The sequence below is a fragment of the Bidens hawaiensis genome, unplaced genomic scaffold (genome assembly GCF_021521415.1).
Source record: "Bidens hawaiensis isolate Kalapana, Puna unplaced genomic scaffold, B.hawaiensis_p1.1 tig00000237_1, whole genome shotgun sequence".
Taxonomy (NCBI): Eukaryota; Viridiplantae; Streptophyta; class Magnoliopsida; order Asterales; family Asteraceae; genus Bidens; species Bidens hawaiensis.
The window spans coordinates 6,914,969-6,935,681 of record NW_027491021.1 but is presented as its reverse complement, the minus strand read 5'-3'; the positions used below and the strand labels follow the sequence as shown (position 1 = coordinate 6,935,681).

The following is a 20,713-nucleotide window of genomic DNA, read 5'->3' as shown; positions in this document are numbered from 1 at the left end:
AATCGAACAAATTATAATAAAACATATAGTACAATTCTTCTTCGTCGAAACAAATAATTTTACCAAAACAAATAATTAGTTGAACAAGTTACAAATAATTTTACCAAAACAAATAATTACAAGTAATGGAAACAAGTAATGGTGAAACAAGTAATGGAAACAAGTTATATATAGGTTTGGCCCAAAAACCGGTTCCAACGGCTATATTACCGTTGGAACCGGTTCCAACGGATATATTGCCTCAAAAACCGGTTCCAACGGCTATATTACCGTTGGAACCGGTTCCAACGGCTATTTGGTGTCTAAAAAACCGGTTTCAACGGCTATATTACCGTTGGAACCGGTTCCAACGGCTAGTTTGACTTTTTGTTTGACCCTTGAAAAAAAACCCGTCGGAACCGGTTTTTCCGGGTACGACCCGAACCGGTTCCAAATAATAACCGGGTAGGAACCGGGTTGGAACCGGTACTGAAATATATATAGTAGAACCGGTCCCGATTTTCGGGTACAAAAATACCCAAACCGGGTATTGTTCCAACCGGGTTGGAACTGGAACCGGTTCCGGTTCGGTTCCACCGGTTAGGTTCCGGAACCGGTTTTTTTGTGCACGTCTAATTGTATGTGTGCTTTATTTATTCTATACATGGAGCTGGTCTCGTCACCTTTAACTATCGGTAGTTATTGTTTATAATTAATTGTAGAGTCTCAGTAAACACTGACAGTTTGGTTTTAATGGTCTAAAATATTTGCTAACAATCTACTCATAGTTTAACTTAAAAATCGTCAAAATCGGTCTCCAAATGTAAACACCTCTAGTATTGAACACATTGAATTCATGTACATATATTTGAAGGGTTGGTAACATGATAGCTATGAGGTGAGGTCACTCCTACGCATTATATGATGCTGGCCTTTCGGTTATCAAGTCACATTACCACCAATCATTTTAGTTAATTCAAAGCCATCCTTGAAAAACTAAAAAAAAAACAAAGGTTGCTTAGGTTTATACATTATTAGAGTTTGGTATTTTATGTCCTGACTCACTCATGTGTTGCATTCATGGGAGATTTTTTGATATCATGTCACATGTTACTTTCTAACCGACTTTAAGAAAAGGATTGTCTATAATATCATAAGAAATCATCACATGAAACTAATGATACAGATTATGATTTGACACGGATTATTTACAAGTTTTGTATTATATAAATAAGGGTTAGGCTAACGACACCTCAAACTATGTGTGTGTGGCGGGCATGGATTGTTAATGAATGTACACCCTTTCTCTATCACATCAGTTAGTTCATTTGGTATACGAGCATATAGATAAGGTGTAGATGCATATAAATATGGTAAACAAGCATGTAGCCTCGGTATATGAGCACTGGATCGTAACAAATGTGATATCGAGGCCCTAAGATAACTTAAGAAGGCTAACCACTGGACCGTAGCGCATGTGACATCGAGGCCCTAAGATAATTTAAGATCATCAATGTTGTCACTGGTGCCTGATTAGCTTAATTTTCTATGTTTATTGTGTCAATATGACAATATTAATGAACTTGAATCGATTGCTATATCATAGGTAGGTAAGAAACCCAATTAATATATTTAAGGCTTGAAAATCATTTTGATTCCCTGTGTATTAATAACGAACAACATACGTATAAACATGTAAATGACCTTGACATCATCTCAAAAGTTGAAAATTTAAGTTAGCATAACTCACTAAAACAAAAGATCCCCGATGTAAAGGATAAGAAGTTACGAAATTTTTCTACCAACCCTATAGATATTTGTTGGCTCTTAAATGAAGATTGATAATCAAAATCAAAGATATTCATGGCAACGAAAGAACACAATGTAAAAATGTCGTTGGCAGACGTTACAAATGTATCCAAAAAGAAGTAATAAATGTATAACTATTTACAAACCCCCCCCCCCCACCCCCACCACACACACACACACACCAACCCTAATAATTAGTTAAGAGTAACCATATGGGCACAAAGCTGTATATAAACTAAGTTTTTTGACAATTGATCAAATATGGATAGAATTCAAAATATTATAAAGAGATTCAAGTTAACCAAGAACGAACACATCTGTTAGTTGTTATATATGGCACATGTATGAAAGGCGAAGCTATCATGCACAATCTTCTTGGTGGTGTATATGAACGGAAACAATCAAAAGTTTCCTATTACATTACGTTTAGATCTAACTTATAACGAAATTAAGCAAGAAGTTAAGTGAATATCCGAATTTTTCCATCATATCAGACAGGGCTATCCATATTCACTTGGTAATATAACTATATTTTCACATGCCTATAATTAACAATTCATAACTTTTCATAAAAGGTTTGTATCATGATGCACCCACAAAATTCATAACATTGTCAATAAGAACAATGCTTTAGCATGTCCATAATTCGCATAACAATGTTCATCATTAAACTTCCAAACAAGTTTAAAGTTTAAATGCAATAAGTAGAATAGTAATTATATCATAGAGTAATTACATAATTATTCTACTTGTATATATAATTATCCTACTTGATTATCATAATTAGCATGTTGATTTCATTTGTATTTGATCGAAACTCATATTTTATATATATATATATATATATATATATATATATACAACTGAATCAATGCATATCAACACTAAATAAAAACGTAAACTTAGATCTGACTAAATCATTCTAATTATATTTGGTATTATCTAGCTTATTAAATAGTCATGCCGTCTATAACAAAAACACTTAAATTTATAATTTTGTCTTACAACCCCATCCAAAGATATGCACATTACTAACATTAGAATGTCAATGACATCTAGTCCAATCAGTCAGAGATTAGAATGTTTACCCACTTATATGGGTTGAGACTATTCTTGCTCTGGAGATCCCAAGTTGAAATCCTAACTCATGTACACATTTCATCACTATAAGAGAAACCCGAACTTTAATAATATGAGTTGTACACGGGTGGTAAAGAGAGCCCCGACAACCGAAAACATGAGTAACATTAGAAGTTAGGCAGGCGTATTATATAACTTTTAATTCACTCCTTTATACTAACTGTCACATTCCACGCATAATATTATACATACATACATACATACAACCGACGATAGATACATACCGAAAGCAATCATCTTTATCTTTATCTATCTATATCTGCCTGCATATTATTATTATTATGATTAACAATAACAACCAACAAAACCCATTAAAGCTTTACAATCTGTTCTAGGGTTTTATGTTCTAGATCTGTTTTCTCTAATTGGAGGTACGCCTCTCAGTTTCTGTTCTAATCTTTTTAATTTCGTTAATTGATTGAAAACCCATCATTAAATTCTTGAGATTTACTTGATCTGAATCCAATTTGATGCTTGTTTGTTTGTGGGTATGGCTCTTTTTTGGTTATTATATGTAATTTGATTCGGTTTTCGCCTTTTCGGTATAATGGGTTTGAAATTTAATATAAAGGCAATGAATAAGGGTATATTGGTAATTAATTTGGGGAATTTGATTCGATTTGATGCTCGTTTGTTTGCGGGTATGGATCATTTCTGGTGATAATGTGTAATTCGGTTTGGTTTTCGCCTTTTCGGTTTAACTGGTTTGAAATTTTATATAAAGGTCATGAATTTGAATCGGGAAGGGTATTTTGGTAATTAATGTGGGGATATGATTCGATTTGATACTCGTTTGTTTGTGGGTATGGATCTTTTCTGGTGATAATATGTAATGCGGTTTGGTTTTTGCATTTTTGGTTTAATTGATTTGAAATTTAATATAAAGGCAATGAATTTGAATCGGAAAGGGTATTTTGGTAAATAATGTGAGGATTTGGGATGATATCTTATTATTTTTGTGTGTTTGTTATATGGTTGAAGTGTTTTTGGTGAATAATTATCGGAAGAAAAGTTGGCTCCTCAACGCCGATCGCAGCGCCACATGGGCGGCCAGATGCAGCAGAGAAATGCTTCTGCAACTTCTCTGTATGATCAACCTGCGGACGGTGGGCCCCAACACAATGCTGGTGATGCTGGAGACGCTGTCATGGCAAGGTGGCTCCAGTCGGCAGGTTTACAACATCTGGCCTCACCAGTCGCGTCTAATGGAGTTGATCAACGTTTACTGCCCAATCTTCTCATGCAGGTATGTTTTGATTAACTCATATTATTGAATCAAACCAATGCCCGTTTGAATCTGTAATTCACTTTTTTAAGATTGACCGTTTTATATGTTTGCAGGGATATGGAGCACAGTCTGCTGAAGAAAAGCAAAGGCTTTTCAAGTTAATGAGGAGCCTTAATTTCAATGGTGAATCTGGTTCCGAGTCATTTTCTCCAACAACTCAAGGTTCGGGAGGAATTGGTGCATCGGATGGTTTCTATTCTTCTGAGTTTAGGGGAGATTTTGGAGCAGGGTTATTGGATTTACATGCTATGGATGATACCGAGCTTCTTACAGAGGTACGAATTTCATTGTTCAAAATATGTGGCTTTATGTAAAATATAAGTTATTAGTGAAAAGACTTAAATTTGAAAGTATTTGTTTGTTTCATCTTGATTGATTCATAGATAACCTGGTGTTTATGTATGGTATAAACTATAAAGTGAATGTGAATACTTTTTGCATTTGGTGACTCATATCAAAATTGACTTGATTTCTTTACCAGAATGTAATGTCAGAACCATTTGAGCAATCACCTTTTGTTCCTGCTACTACTAGAGAAGTAGACAACGACTATGATGTCCTGCCCAGTTGGCAGCAACGAGGACAAACCGATGCAGATACGTCTCATGGATTTCCCACGATTGAAAAAGAAATTAATTCAAGGGAAAACAATGTTGCTAAAATTAAAGTTGTGGTATGTAGCCTCTCTCTAGTGGTCATTAGTAGTATACACATCTGATTTAGTTAAACATATAGTTAATCATAGAAGCCTCATTTATCTTAAAGTTACACATTGTCATGACTAGATGTTAAAAGTGTCTGAATGTTATTGAAAATTGCCACTTTTGTTATTTGACTGATCTTAGCATCCTTTTCTTGTGAACTAAATATATGATACATCCATTTGTATCAATACTATTTACAAGTCATTGTTAATTTATTAAAATAGTGTAATCAAATTTGGTAAAGTATATAACGTTTTGACTTCTCTTATATAATACCTCTGTCATTTTGAGTTAATAGGTCATTTTCTTGGGTATAAATGAGCTGCATTTGTTTAATGCTTAATCTGATTGAATCTTCATGCTTGATGTGATTCAAGCTTCAGGTTATATGAATTTATGTTGAACTGATTACTGTAAAGCTTGTATAATATGAATAATAAAATACCACACCCCTCATAAGAAGTAACTGATATAATTTTTTTCTTTTATAACAATCATTAATTTTTTATTTATTATTATTATTATTATTTTTTTTTGCGTAAGGGACAGTAGGGGTAACATATGATGAAAGATAAGCACTAAGACATGATTTCCATTATAACACTCCCCTTTTATTCAGATATATGTAAATGACGCCTGACCGTATATTATGACTCTCTTGGGTGGGATTATAACACTTCTCAAATAGCCGGTCCTGATGGTTCCTACGTATGCCATGATGATTGCCGGCGACACAAGCGTAATTGCTATAACTCATAAGTAGCACATCGTAGGCGCTCTCAATGCCTTCAAGGAGCCAACTTGATCTCGGGCCTTCATGAAGCACTATAGAGGCTTGCATATAGAAACTTATTATGAAGGTGATGAAAGATAGCATCACAATCCCGCTGATCACACCCGACATGTTAGGCGGAAGTGATCAGCGGGATTGCGATGCTCTCTTTCATCATGTTCATAATGAGTTTCTCTTAGTGCTTCGTGAAGGCCTGTGTCGATGTTGGCTCCTTCAGGCCATTGAGACCACGTACTGTGTGCTACTTATGGCAATTTCCCTTGTGTTGTCGGCAATCATCATGGCATACAGAGCCATCAGGACCGGCTATTTGAGGAGTGTTATAATCCCACCCAAGTAGAGTAATAATAAATGGCTGAGGGTCTATGACATATATTTGAATACAAGAGGAGAGTTATAACGGAAATCATGTCTCAGTGCTTGTCTTTCATCATATGTTACCTTTACCGTCCGTTATGCAAAAAATATATTAATGATTGTTATATAAGAATCAAATTATATGGATTACTTTTTATGAGGGGTACTTTGTTAAGAGCTTAAAATCATCACCATTTTAATATTAAGTTAAATGGTGGACAAAATGGATTTTAATAAGTGAAGTAAATCATCACCATTTTGAATTTGTCAATTCGTATATATGCTCAATCAGTCCCACTTAAGAACCTGACAGGCACTTCAATCCTCTGCGAAATTTGTTCAACAAAAGTTAAAAAAATTAATATGAAGTAAGATTTATAAAGCCAGTCACTACAAACATATATGTGGGAAATACGTCAGATCAAGTCATAATGGATCGGAATAGTTCGGACTTCGGGAGGACAAAACGAACCCCTTTCAGATCAGGTTAACTAGTTTAAACACTTTTGGAATTGAATTGCATAACCAAATCATACATATAATATAGTGATATAAAGTGTTATTAATACAACGGGTGGCTCTCTTTAAAGTCAATTCAGGAGCTAGTAAAGTGACAATGAATGTGGAGATATGATAGGAAACAGTAGAAAAGTGTTGAGCACAGCCTATTGCTAATAGACATTTTACTTGATTAAAGCGCGCATGGATATCAGTAAATTTGGTGTCAATATGTAATGACAATTCTGAATCTTGATGACAAATTTTAGAACCATGTTAATATTTCTATAGTAAGAAAAAAAAAAGAAAAGAAAAACAGAATCATCCATAAGGGTAATATGGCTAGTAGGAGTTGAACGAGTTTATCAAGTTGATGGGTTTATATCAGGTGCGTAAAAGACCACTGAATAAGAAGGAACTTGCTCGCAAGGAGGATGATGTTGTGAGTGTATGTGACAATGGTCTAACCGTCCACGAACCCAAGCTCAAGGTTTGGACACAAATTATCTTGAAAGTTTTAATTAGTCAATTATATTAATCTTCAACATTTGACAGGAAAAAAAACTGATTTTTAATTCTATTAAAGGTTGACCTGACAGCTTATGTGGAGAAACATGAATTCTGTTTTGATGCTGTTCTTGACCAACAAGTAACCAACGACGAGGTAATGCGTCCACATATTATCTTTTACTCAAATTTATATTTTCTACTAGACATTTAATTTACTGGTTTGTTTGAAACAGGTTTATCGAGAAACTGTACAGCCAATAATACCTATAATATTTCAGAGGACCAAAGCAACTTGTTTTGCTTATGGTCAGACAGGTATCTTAGAGTAGTTCATTTTTTTAATATTATTAATTTCTGTTTGCGCCTTTGATTTTAAGACTATTATTCAGGAAGTGGTAAAACATATACAATGCAACCGTTGCCTCTTAGAGCCGCAGAAGACCTTGTTCGATTATTACATCATCCAAGTTACCGTAACCAAAAGTTCAAGTTATGGCTTAGTTACTTTGAGATTTATGGTGGGAAGCTTTATGATCTTCTAAGTGATAGAAAGTAAGTCCTCTATTTGAAACAAAATTGCGTTTTGAGTTGACCTTTTGAGTTGACTTTTTCCTGTTTTGTGTAGGAAACTTTGCATGAGAGAAGATGGAAGACAACAGGTTTGCATTGTTGGATTGCAAGAATTTGAAGTTTTAGATGTACAACTCGTTAAAGAATATATTGAAAAAGGGAGCAATGCTAGAAGTACCGGATCTACTGGTGCTAACGAGGAATCTTCAAGGTCACATGCAATACTGCAGTTGGTTGTGAAAAAACATGAGGTAAAAGAGACCAGAAGGAATAATGATGCAAATGAATCAAAAGGTGGGAAAGTTGTCGGGAAAATCTCGTTCATTGATCTTGCTGGCAGTGAAAGAGGTGCTGATACAACTGATAATGACAGACAAACACGGTAACGTGCATATTAACGTTCTATTTTTCTTTATTAAGTGCATTTGATATTCACTGTATGTATTTATCCAGGATTGAAGGTGCTGAAATTAATAAGAGTCTTTTGGCTCTTAAAGAGTGCATTCGTGCACTTGATAATGACCAGCTTCATATCCCGTTTCGTGGGAGTAAACTAACTGAAGTGCTTCGTGACTCATTTGTTGGGAATTCCAGGACGGTTATGATATCTTGCATTTCACCAAATGCTGGTTCTTGTGAACACACACTCAATACCTTGAGATATGCTGATAGGTATGCTTAGTAATTATTATTATTATTATTATTATTATTATTATTATTATTATTATTATTATTATTCTTGTATACCTTACATTTAATACACTGAAATAAACAGAGTTAAAAGTCTTTCAAAAACCGGGAATTCAAAAAAAGATCAAGTTGGAAGTTCACAAACAAATAATAAAGATTCTTCAACAGCAAATATGTTAACTTCTTCTGATGGAGAGGATATATATGATAGCCATCAAGAGGCAAAAGTTATGGATACAGCTAAAAGGGGCCCGCAAAGAGACAATTTATCTTACAACGCCAAATCAGACTTTGAGAAACAACCTCCTCCAAGCTCTTCAAATTATTCTTTCAAAAGTCGGGATGACAGCGGCGTTGAAAAGGAGAATACTGATGCAAAAAACACTTTTAGTGGCCCATATAATCAGAAAATGTACTCGAGACCAAGTTCGGTTGATACAGAAGAAACAGTGCAGAAGGTATCACCGCCACGAAGAAAAGGTTACAGAGAAGAGAAATCTGAAAAAACTGGGTGGTTTAAAAGAGACGGTAATAATACTACTGGTAATTCAAATACTCCCAATGCCAGTGTTACGACATCAAAACAGTTGGAATCTGAGCAGCTTCCTGATGAGAATGTGATTGAAATACTTGAGGTAGGTAACTAATGCGTGATAAATGATTTTTATAAAGTTGACCAAGTTTGACCATACATGTATGCTCTTTACTAGGAAGAAGAAGCTCTAATTGCAGCACACCGGAAAGAGATTGAAAATACAATGGAGATAGTGCGTGAAGTAAGTGATACTTTGCATTGAACTGTTTTTATGCTTCTACTGTGTAAAAAGGTGTAACTAATGGTACTATAATTTTCTAAACAGGAAATGAAATTGTTGGCGGAAGTTGATAAGCCGGGTAGCCTTATTGACAACTACGTGACACAATTGAGTTTTGTGTTGTCACGCAAAGCGGCAAGTCTTGTGAGCCTTCAAGCTCGGCTTGCTAGATTCCAGCACCGACTTAAAGAGCAGGAGATTCTCAGCCGTAAGAGAGTACCTCGTTGATACATATAAAAACACATGTTGATAAGTAAAAGGGTTAAAATTGCCACTCTTAGTAATAAACATGTGTTGATTGGTTTGGTGGCTATGGATATTGATTGATACACTTGTTTTGAGGGTGGGTAGAGAGATGTGTGTTTTGGTTTGTAAACAAGAAGATAATGAAGTGGTAAACAAGTTTACCATAAAAAAGTACTACTTACTACTGTGATGTTTTTAAATGTAATGGTGAATTATAGCTTCCAACATAAAGCTCAATCAATTACACTCCCAACACAAAATTTTTGTCGTCGTCATTGTATATAGTCATTCATTATTATCCTAGAGAGAGTTTTACATAAGTTAGAATATCTTTTATAGTATTGCCATACTATCAAAAAGGTAATAAAGTTGAAAAATTATTAGTAATAACGGGGGATGTATGAAAAAATGTATTTTTTAAATTACACATATTAATATTTTTAATAATTTTTTTAATATTAAACGTTTAAAATTTTGTATTTTCTAATATAAAAAAATATTTTTTATTTTCTAATATAAAAAAATATTTCTTAATATTAAACTTTTTATTTGTTTTTTAGGGAAATGATAAATAAGTAAAAGAAAATGTAGTGGTGCTGTCAAATCAGTCAGTCAAGTACACTATTTACATCCTGTCATTTGAAAATGGAAGATGTCAAGATGACACTTCCATTTCAAATGACGGATGTCTGAAAAAATACATTTGACATATACGAGTATCCTAGGTTGGGAGTTGTGACCTGCCAGTCAAACTGACGGCTCACATGAATTGGCATCCGTCATTTCAAATGGAGGAACATAAATATAATAATCCAACCATTTGAAATGACGGAACACCTGGTAGTCGTACAACTCACAAGACAAAATCAGACAGGGTCTACGTTTTGCGTGTCATCCGCCATTTAAAATGACGGATCTTCTAGTTACCATTAACATCTTTTCTCTCTCCTATAAACCATTTAACACTTAAAAAAGTTGCCAACTGAATATGAAGACATAATGAAATGGTCAAAAAGTAGCTTGCAATGGATATGAAGCCTACTCCACTATTTGCAAAGGATTCTTAATTAATTGATGAGGGGGACAGAGTAAATTTGATAAGAATGATTCTTTACCTTAATTATTGTAGGCATATTTTAATAGTATGTACTTGTTATTTGGAGCCTAAACACATCTTTGTTATTATTTGATAATGGTTCTCTCTTAACAAAAATGAAAAGAAATGTCATATGCTATCAGCAAGAGCGGCTTGCATGGAGGGTCGGATGTACACACATTTGATATCTTTACACGAATCAAGGTTCTTTTATATCTTCCTACTAGTTTTCTTGTAAAAGAATTTATATCTTTTGAAATATGTGCACCATGCACGAATTAAGAATTATCAACCTAGCTATTAGGAATTCCATCATTTTAGCTACGGAGCATGGGCTAATTTTGCAGCAAGCTATGAATATACGACCCGGATGTTTATCTCCGAAGTTTATGTTCCCGTTTACAAAGTAGATATATGTATGTGTGTGAAACTACAAGCATGCGTCCTGTGAAATACATAACATGATCAGTAATGAATAATTAATGCACATTAGATATGATGTACAAAATTGTAGGTCTACAGATTGTTTTGAAGACATACAATGAAACTGATATACTTAATCCCAATTCGCTAAAGATAAAATCAAGAGGTGACTAGGTCGATCTCAAGGGAAGGATAAGAAGGAGATCAAATCAAATATATCATTATTTAAGTTTTATATATTTGAATTATTAAGTTTGTCTTTGTTTTAAAGTCGGTTTAAAATTCTAGTCGGTTAATAATTGTTGAGGATATAAATATGGCTTCTTTATTTTAGTCTGTAAGTTGAAGTTAATAATAACCGGTTTCTTCCTTCCAAATCATCTCAATATATTAATATTGTTTTGATAAAAACCCCACATCATGTTTTATAGCCAATCAACGACCCATTGTCGTCTTCGACATATTTCCGTTTGTGTATAGAACTCAATACAGAGTTCTAAATCTAATTTGGTTTTCAAACAACTGGTATCAAGAGCATAGGCGATCTACGATTTATAGGAAGTTCAAGAGCTGTGTAGGACGACTAACCACATCAAATCAGAAACTCGAAGACCATGTATTATGGCGAATGAAAGACCGGTTGTGCAAGCAAGGGAACCAAGTTCAACTTCGTTGCAGTGACCGAAGTTAACAGAAACAAACTACAACACGTGGGTTGTAATTTTTGGAGTCGATCCTTGATGCTCAAGGATTATGGGAGGTGGCGTCTAGAGAAGCCCAAGACGAGAGAAAGAACAAGATGGCTAGGGCTATTATTTTTCAAGCCTTACCGGAAAACATGTTGATGCAAGTTGCAAGAACCCGTGATGCTCAAGAGATTTGGGAATCAATACGGGTTAGATTTCTCGATGCTGATCGAGTGCAACAAGGTCGCTTACGATCGTTAAAGCGAGATTTTAATCAATTGAAGATGGGAGAAAAAGAATCAGTTGAAGACTTTGCTGGGAAGGTAACGGAATACGCCTCGTAATTTAAAGATTGGAGAAAAAGAATCAGTTTTACTAAAGACCCTTAAAAACGTCTAGAAAGAAAGATATAGCACGATTTATTTTCTAAGTACCTTAATGATTTATTACTTGGTCCGTATCAAAATCACAAACTCCTCTAAGGCTCGTAATCCTAACAAACCTAGGGAATAATGGGTAATTCAATATTAAAGATTAAATAACTCGACTTACAAAGTAACCTAATCAACGGCTAGAATACCGATCGAGGTCTCGCAAAGGCTAACTAAATCGACTAGTCGAAAGAGATAAACCAACTCCTAATGTCTTGGTCCGACTAAAAGAAGATGAACTACTGAGATAAACAACTCTAACCAATCAAACCCTGTGGTGACGTCTACCATAAACAACCGAAAACACCAAATAACCAGTCTAACATGCAATCCTAAACCAAACACAAAACTAATTCATTTAAAGATAAAATCACACGAGGTTTAATTAATATAATATTGAACAAACTCAATAGCAATCATAGAATAAAATCATAATAATATGAACTTTTGATGTACTCTAATTTATAACTATTTTTAAATTAATATTTCCCGCACTTTTGCTAGTTTCTATATAATTCTACTCGTAATTGATTCGTATTTAGATTATATAAGTTTCATGATCAAACGAGCTAAAACGGATTATTTGTATGAAACTTGAGACCAACAAGTGAATGTTTAAATAAGAATTCTCTATTATGATAATTGGCCATTTTTATTAACTGCATAATATAATATGAGTACTTATTTGATTCTAATGAAAGTTCTGAAAAAATAATTATTTCTTGCATGTCAACTTACAAATACATATGATAATATTTTCGTTTGTTTTGGCAGTAGACGAAAGAGAGTTATTTGGGCTGTAATTATTATTATTTGGATTCAGGCCTTAAAAATAAAGATGGAAGAGGCCCAACATGAGTCATTTACATTCGTTGTTGGACCGACAATTAACGAAGGAGAGGCGGTGGAGTTCACTTATTTTAGTTTAGGGGATTATAAAAAGAAGATATAAAACCTAAAATAAGGGGGGGGGGGGGGGGGGGGGGGGTGGGGAGTTGGACGACCTAAAAAAATGAAAAAAAAAGAAAAGAAAAACCAAGTACGCTCCCTAGTTGGTCTAAAAGTCCACATCCCTAGCAAGATGGCTATTAGGTGAATTAATTTAAACTCACAGGCTAACAGCTCAACTATTTTTATTTATTTTATGATGAACCGCACTATATTTTTATCTTTGTATTATCGATTATTATGCTTGGCTAAACTGTTATACTGCATGGGTTTGAATTAATACTTTTTAGACTTGTTTTATTTTCGGTTATGGTTTATTTATTGATTGGTTCATGCTTTGGTAAAGTTTTTATTGTATTTGGTTGTGATACATATGCGTATTTGGTATTAATTTAAAATCAATTTGCTTTTCCTTATGCGTCTTTGTGAATGTCTTTCATGTATGGATGCGTATTAGGTTACTTACTGTGTGTTTGTAACTAGTTTATGGTTTATAGTTAACGTATTTCCTAGGAACGGTAATTGAGAGTTTAGAGATACCTTATATTCTGTCACTTAAGAGTCCGAGAGGTAATTAAGTGTCGTCTGTTGTGGTCTTTTGCGGGTTTGGGTAGTGATTGCACGAGAGTGAGTTACCCTAGACTTCTTTAGATAATTACAGATCCGAATTATAATCGAATTCAATAATAATACCCCTTTAAGCCTTAGGGTTTTTTTGATTAGAGAGACCGGGAGGTAATCTAGTCTTTGGGTACCTTAACATAGTTAGGTTAGGCGAGACCAGAGGTGAACCGAACCATTAAACCGTTGAGCTTTACATGATATTTAAGGTCTTAGGTACTGTTGGTGAGACCGGGAGGTGATCTAGTATATTTTAGTTATTCCTTAAGTTTCATGTTTTTAGAATCCGGTTACCGATCATAAATCCAATTCCGAGAGTTTACGAGTTGACTAGTATGATTCCTTGCCTAGGTAGTTGTTTCCCCTATTTGAGCTCCTACCAGAGCTGTTCGTGTCTAGTTTATGTTTTAGTCTTAGTATAATTATAGTTAATAATTAAAAACACAAAAATCAATTAAATATATTTACTTAAGTTATTAGTTAAAGTCTAGTTTAGGTGTCGCTAGTGTCCTGTGGGTCGATATCCGGACTTCATTTGGCTTCACTACAGTCGATATGTACACTTGCATGTCTAGTGGTCTAGCATTAGGAGAGTCTAGGTTTATAAATTTAAAACCAGAGTGTCTAGGTTAGGTTTAGTTTTTATAGACTGCGTTTTTCACATCAAGTTTTTGGCGCCGTCGCCGGGGATATTTAGGCGATAGCGAAACTAGCTTTGATTGAACTTAATTGATTAACTGGTCTTTTTATGTCTTGAGTTGTGGTGTGTCTTGTGAGTCTGTGTCTTAGATTTAGCGTGTCTAGTCGTGTTTAGGATAAGTTAGTTTTTTGTTTTACTTTATTAAGCCTAGTTAATATGTTTAATAGATCGAGTCAGTTTAGGAGTATTTTATATTAAAGATGTTGGAAAGAGATGCTGATGTTGGAAAGATCCGAATAAGAGGAACGCGAAAGACTCCAAAAATTTAAGGAAATGGAAGCTAGGCTTGATAAGTTGATCGAAATAGAAAGAATCCGTAAATTTGAGGCAATGAAAGCCATGCTTGATGAGTTGATAGAATTAGAAAGACTTCGTAAGATAGAGGCATTCAAAGCTAGGTTAGACGAGTTAATTTCTAGATATCAAATTAAGAGTTTTTCTTACAAGGAGTAGGAAGCCGTATGAGGAGGATGATGTTGTGTGTGAGGATATCACTTTGGAACTAGAAACGATAAGGACGAGCCAGTCCCACCCCCGGTTCAGCAAGAAGTTAAATCTACCGATCAGAACCTTGTGTTTTGGAGCTATGAAACAGAACCAACGGGTGATGACTTCTGGAGTGATGATGATGAGGGTGTGATAGAAGAGATGGAGTTGGAGCTACATGATTACACTGCAACCTTTAATTGAAAATGCTATTGAGGAGCCACTTGACCAGATGGAAGATGACGAGGAGGAGGAGCGGTGCACCGTCTAGGGAGGATGAGTTTGGTGATGAGCTGGTGGGTTTACCAGTTTTGAAGAACATGAAGAATTTAACCTTATTTATTTGAGGATGCTGTCTTTTGACTTTATATAATTCCATTATGGTATTTTGCCGCCAACTCCACTGACCTAACAATCTCACGGCCCAATAACATGTCATCTCTATTACGTAATGGGTTTTCAGTGTCGTAATTTGTGACATTTGTCAATTTCGGGTTTTATTTGTATTCGTTTGTATATTCGTTTATCATGTAAACCGACCCGATTTATATCCGAACATTTCAAATATAAAATATTGGATTTTATGTTACATTATTGTTCTATACTAGTCGGATCTCAAAAACACCCCTTTCGGTCCCTAAAATTGCCTTAAAACGCTTAAGATCAACTCCGGGGGCCAAAACTACCAATTTTGAAAGTTCAAAATTTCCACCAGGTGACTTTAGCGCCACGCTAAGGTCAAAGGGCAGAGACCTTAGCGCCGCGCTAAAGGCAGTCTGCACCAGCTGCACGTTTTTGCTTATTTTTAAGCAAACATGTGACCAAAACACCCCATTTTCATGCAAAACTCTTTATGCTTGACCCTTTCAACTTACCCTATATATATACCACCCTTTCCACCCATTAATCTCTGCTACAACACCAAAAACTCTCTAAAATTCAAAGATCTAAAGGTTGTTTTATTAGTTTTCTTGAAGGTTTGACTTCCAAAGTCAAACTGAGTTATTTCTTTCATTTTATTTAGCTTATGTAGTCTTATTAATACTTGTTTATGGTGGCACAACATATATATAATATACACGCCTTGTTACCTTTGGTAGTTACTTCTCCGGTTCCGATCGGTGAGGTTTTGGACCTTGTAAGGCAAGACTTCATGGAGGACCTACGTGGTCCTTGTTATATACTTTCCGCATCTAACAATCTAACTTTATTACTGCTTACTAACCACGCTTAACATCTGCTTATTTTAAGTTGTTAGTCACATTTACAAGTCTTGGGTATGTGGAGACCATCTATGAACTCATTGTGAGATGGAAACCGAACCAAACCGAACTTTTGTTAAAAAGACTTATTGTTGACTTTTTAGTTGTAGAACTTAAATATTTTCATTTGTATATTATTATACAAGATCTATGATATATGGGTATGTGGAATCCATCTATGAACTTGTTGTGAGATGGAAACCGAACCGATCCTATTTTTACTCGCTTAAGACACACAAGTGTGTTTTTAGCTATCAAGACTTGTATATTTCTTTAAAACTAGTTTACAAACTGATTTTAATTAGTTTCTTAAGTACTTGGAAATGTTGGATCCAACTTGATCTCATAACAAAGTTTGGACCGACAAAACCGAACACTCACTTAACGTACGTTGTTAGTTCTAAAACAATAGATCTACATACTTGGTTAAGTCTTATTAAGTTTTATTGAGTTATCTAATAACATTTATTATTTTGGAAAGTTGACTTTGGGTTTGACCAATTACCAAGACCTGAACAAACAACCCAAAACACTCGTTGAAACCCGTTTTAGTATCTTTGTCCCAAAGTAACTTGCATTCTTGCATTTTACCCACCTTATTACTTAACATAGGTTAAGTAAATAATAAGGTTAGATACTTTTACTCGGTTTTGAGCAAACTTACATTTTAAAAGGTTATTATTATAAATTCTTTAATAGTTAAATTTTAAACCCTTACTTTAATTATTTACACTTCTTGCCTTTTATTTTAAAGAATTTCCAAAACAACCTTTCTAATTCAAGACTTTTATTTTATTTAGGCCTTGCTCGTTAAACTCCATCCACTCGAGTATTCATCTTTTGCCGATCAAGTTTTATACTTGAACGTGAGTACTTTCATACCCCGTTTTCCATCTTCTGTTTTGGGGGTGACATGTCATACTTATCAAACTAAATGCTTTATTTACTTGAATTTTAAACCACAAACGTTATTGTATACTTTACTTGAATAATTGCTCGATTTGGTGTTCTATGATTCTATGCCTATGTGTTTATAGCTTTTGGTTGGTTGATCTATAAATCCTCGACTACTTGGCATTCCTTTGTAGCAAGGTGTCGTTAACGTAATGCAATTAACGGTAACTATAAAATACTAGACTATCCGGCATCCCCTTATAGCTAGGTGTCGCTAACGTAATTCTATTAGCGATATCTATTTATCCAAGTTATTGCTTTTATTTATTGTTTTGTATACAAGTTTGTGGCTTTTTATCACTATGTACTTATATGCTCAAACTTATGAATTGCTCACCAACCTTTGTGTTGACAAACTTTATTTTATGAAATGTTACAGGTTTGACTTTTGTTGACTCGAGGACTTGATGAAAAACGTTATCAAGACTATTAGGATATTAGTAAAACGAACAATATATTTGTTTACTTGTATTCAATTTTGTTTGTATGAACGAGATGTGTTTTTTATTGATTTATGAAATAAAATGAGTTGATTAAATATTGTCACTTTAAATAGTGTCTTGTGTATTTGTCCAATCACGTTGCACCCCGGCATGTTCCGCCGCCTTTGCTCGGGGTGTGACAGATTGGTATCAGAGCCACAAGACTATAAGATAGATGGTTAGACGTAACGACCTAGTATAGTTTTTAGTTTAGGGTCCTTGTACGTGTTTACCCTACTTGATTGTTCAATACACTTGTTTATTTATATACTTATTAATTTCATCAAATCATATATTTACACGAACACTTGAAACATACTAAGGTATCCTTAACTTCCTTTTGATAAATTTTATATATACACATACATGCATTATCATAATAATCTAAGGTATCCTTACCTTACCGCAAAAAACATTAGTTTTTATTGTGTTTTATGGATCACGAGCTTAACTTGGATCCCGTTGTTTCAAATCTCCTTAAAGATTGTCTCTTATGAGATGACCACTTTAAGTTGTCGAATGCGAGCGTTCCGGTCGCCACCCTAATTTTCGGTGTTAAAACAATAGAACCATGGTGGTTCGTGGACTAGTGTTTTGACATGACGTTGTATTCCGATTTATTATATTTGTTACAATCGTTATTTGAGTCGAAAACATAAAAAAGACGCGGTGGTACGTGCACATGTTTAGACTCCAACAAGGTATTTTTGTAAAAAGGTTTTAGTGTCGGAATATCAAGTCATGGTGGTTCATGCACGGTTTTTCCGCCTTTAAATCTTAAGGCATAATTTACAAATTTCAAAGGTTTAAACAATTTTTCCTTTTTTACTTTGTCATATAAATTCTCATCACAAAATTCTCATTTATAAAATTCTACTTGACAGTTATGAATCATCCTAATATGTTTTGATTTCACATGGTAAAATTATTATACAAATTTTCTCATATTGATTTCACATCGCGATTTTATTACAGATTTTGTTTATTGTCATCTATTCAATATAAGTCAAAAATTATATATATTTTGAACTATTTATAATGATTTTTATTATATATGTCAACCTTGTTCATTAAGACTATTTATAAACCCAATTTTTATCATATGAATTTCATCATATAAAAAAAAGTTTTATAATAAAAATTTTACCTTAAATTTTCAAGTAAATACTCATTTTATATATTTTAAATTGTCATTAAAGTTTTTTATACAAGATTTCATAAGAATTTTATTTTTGTAATAATCCCGCCTATTTTGAACTAACATTACACAATACCATTTAATTAAATTCTCACGACGTTTAATTTCACTATTTTATATAATACACATGGTATAATTTTGATTACCCAAATCTATTTTCATAACAACTTTCATTATGCAATTTTTGGTTCATTATAAATTTTCACAAGTAAAATTTACATCATACGATTTTCATCGTTTTGAATTTCTTATGGTAGTTTCGCGTTGATTTTTCAAGAAATTCACCAACTTAAAGCTTGTAAATTCCTTGAAGTCGTCATGCAAAACTTCATAGAAATTCTATTTAAAATACAAAATAAAAAATCGTTTATATCGATTTCTCGATTAACAATGCCAATCATTTTAACTTACCATGATATTTTCATTACACGATATTAAATAACGGATGTGGTAAAAATTTTCTTTACGCAAATTCGTGTTCCCAAAACGACATTCATCATTCACATTGATACCTCATAGCAAATTTTGACATTCAATTCACTTATCTTAAATTCATCATAAGCAAAATTATATTTTTAATCTTTATATATATATATATATATATATATATATATATATATATATTGCTTCCTCATGACAATCAGTTTTTATTTTTACAATAAACCTTAAAATGCAAACTTTATTATCTTAGTTTCTCGTAATATTTTCCACTACTTGGTTTTAAACATTTCAAGAACGATTTACGTTACGTGAGTTGGTTTATTTCAAAATTTGCTCATAAATTATGTTACAACTTAAACCGACCCGACGTATCGTAACAACTCTCATTTTAGAGGAAAACCTTTAGCAAAAAAATTGTGTGATTCACAATCTTGAATCCCAATATTTATTTATAAATTATATATATTTATATATATAGTAAACTTGCAGTTTTAATTATCAAAAGATTCATGAAGGTTTTAAACATTATTTATAATTTACGAATTTCAATTTAATACTTATTATTAGTCAAAATCTCCCCTAAACGTAACCCCAAGCTTCTAAACACTCGTATCCCATCTCAAACTACCACCTTAAATCGAACCACCCTTCCACTTCAAAAGTTTCCTGAGCACTTAATTTTTTCCTCGATATGAACGAAACCTAGCATACCAAAGTTATACCCTCACCAACTCAAACCCCAAACAAATCCAAGAGGTACAAAATCAACCCGACAAAAAGCCCTAAATACCGACACTCTACGCCATGAAAACCTATCCAACTCACTATCCAAATACTTCAAAGACACCGACAAACACACACAAATTCCTTGAACGTATACAAACCTAAGCTTACCCAACTATGACCCAACCTTTCAACCTATACTATGTCAAATCACAGACCGTGTTGCCACACCGTTTCCATCCAACCATAGGGTTTGATATCAAAAGTAGCAACCCCGAACACTCCTTACAAAATACATGTATAAACCGAATCTCAACCCAAACTAGTCAAGGTCAAATTATCCAACCCAACAACTTAACCCGAGCTCAAATAAGCAAAACCTCACCTAAAGAGCCCAACCACTACTCACACAGATCATCTAAGCCTAACCCACTCGAACGACCTAAACTCCACAAACCTCATCAATCCAACTCAAGAAAGCCCAACTACGCAAGACAACCAAAACACACTCACTCTTCACCAAATTTCCAAACCATTCACCATTCGAAGCCTAAAACCCCTCCCTACGGGCGCGAGTTTCATTTTTTCCTTAAATTATTTTTTATATATACAACTAGTATATTCATAACAACCTCATGTGTTCAAATAATCACTTATAGATTATAAACTCTTTCAAGATTAACGATTTACATATTATATCCAAATCATATAAATCATCTTTGAAAAAAAAAACATCTAAGATTGTCATGACAACAAAATTCTATTATGTGGATTTGTTTTCAAAGAGATTATTAAACGATTATATGCATGTTTTCAAGGTTTTAAATATTGTCACCTAAGGTGATAAATGTGTCTTCTTCTTC

At 33.8% G+C, this 20,713-nt stretch overlaps 1 protein-coding gene across 2 annotated transcripts; it reads left to right on the top strand.

Annotated features, from left to right (window-relative positions):
- Positions 1–3,200: 3,200 nt before the first annotated feature.
- On the top strand, positions 3,201–9,482 carry LOC143616198 (kinesin-like protein KIN-13A). 2 transcript variants are annotated; one of them, XM_077089120.1, is made up of 13 exons: positions 3,201–3,299; positions 3,910–4,174; positions 4,270–4,491; positions 4,698–4,889; positions 6,957–7,058; positions 7,155–7,232; positions 7,312–7,393; positions 7,468–7,630; positions 7,704–8,030; positions 8,102–8,320; positions 8,424–8,973; positions 9,049–9,114; positions 9,199–9,482. In XM_077089120.1, the coding sequence occupies exons 2-13, from the start codon at positions 3,971–3,973 to the stop codon at positions 9,379–9,381; spliced, it is 2,388 nt and encodes a 795-aa protein (XP_076945235.1). In that variant the 5' UTR covers positions 3,201–3,299; positions 3,910–3,970; the 3' UTR covers positions 9,382–9,482. The 2 variants fall into 2 exon arrangements, with proteins under 2 accessions (XP_076945235.1, XP_076945280.1); XM_077089165.1 differs by lacking the exon at positions 3,201–3,299 and having other exon boundaries at positions 3,306–4,174.
- The last annotated feature ends 11,231 nt before the right edge of the window (positions 9,483–20,713 follow it).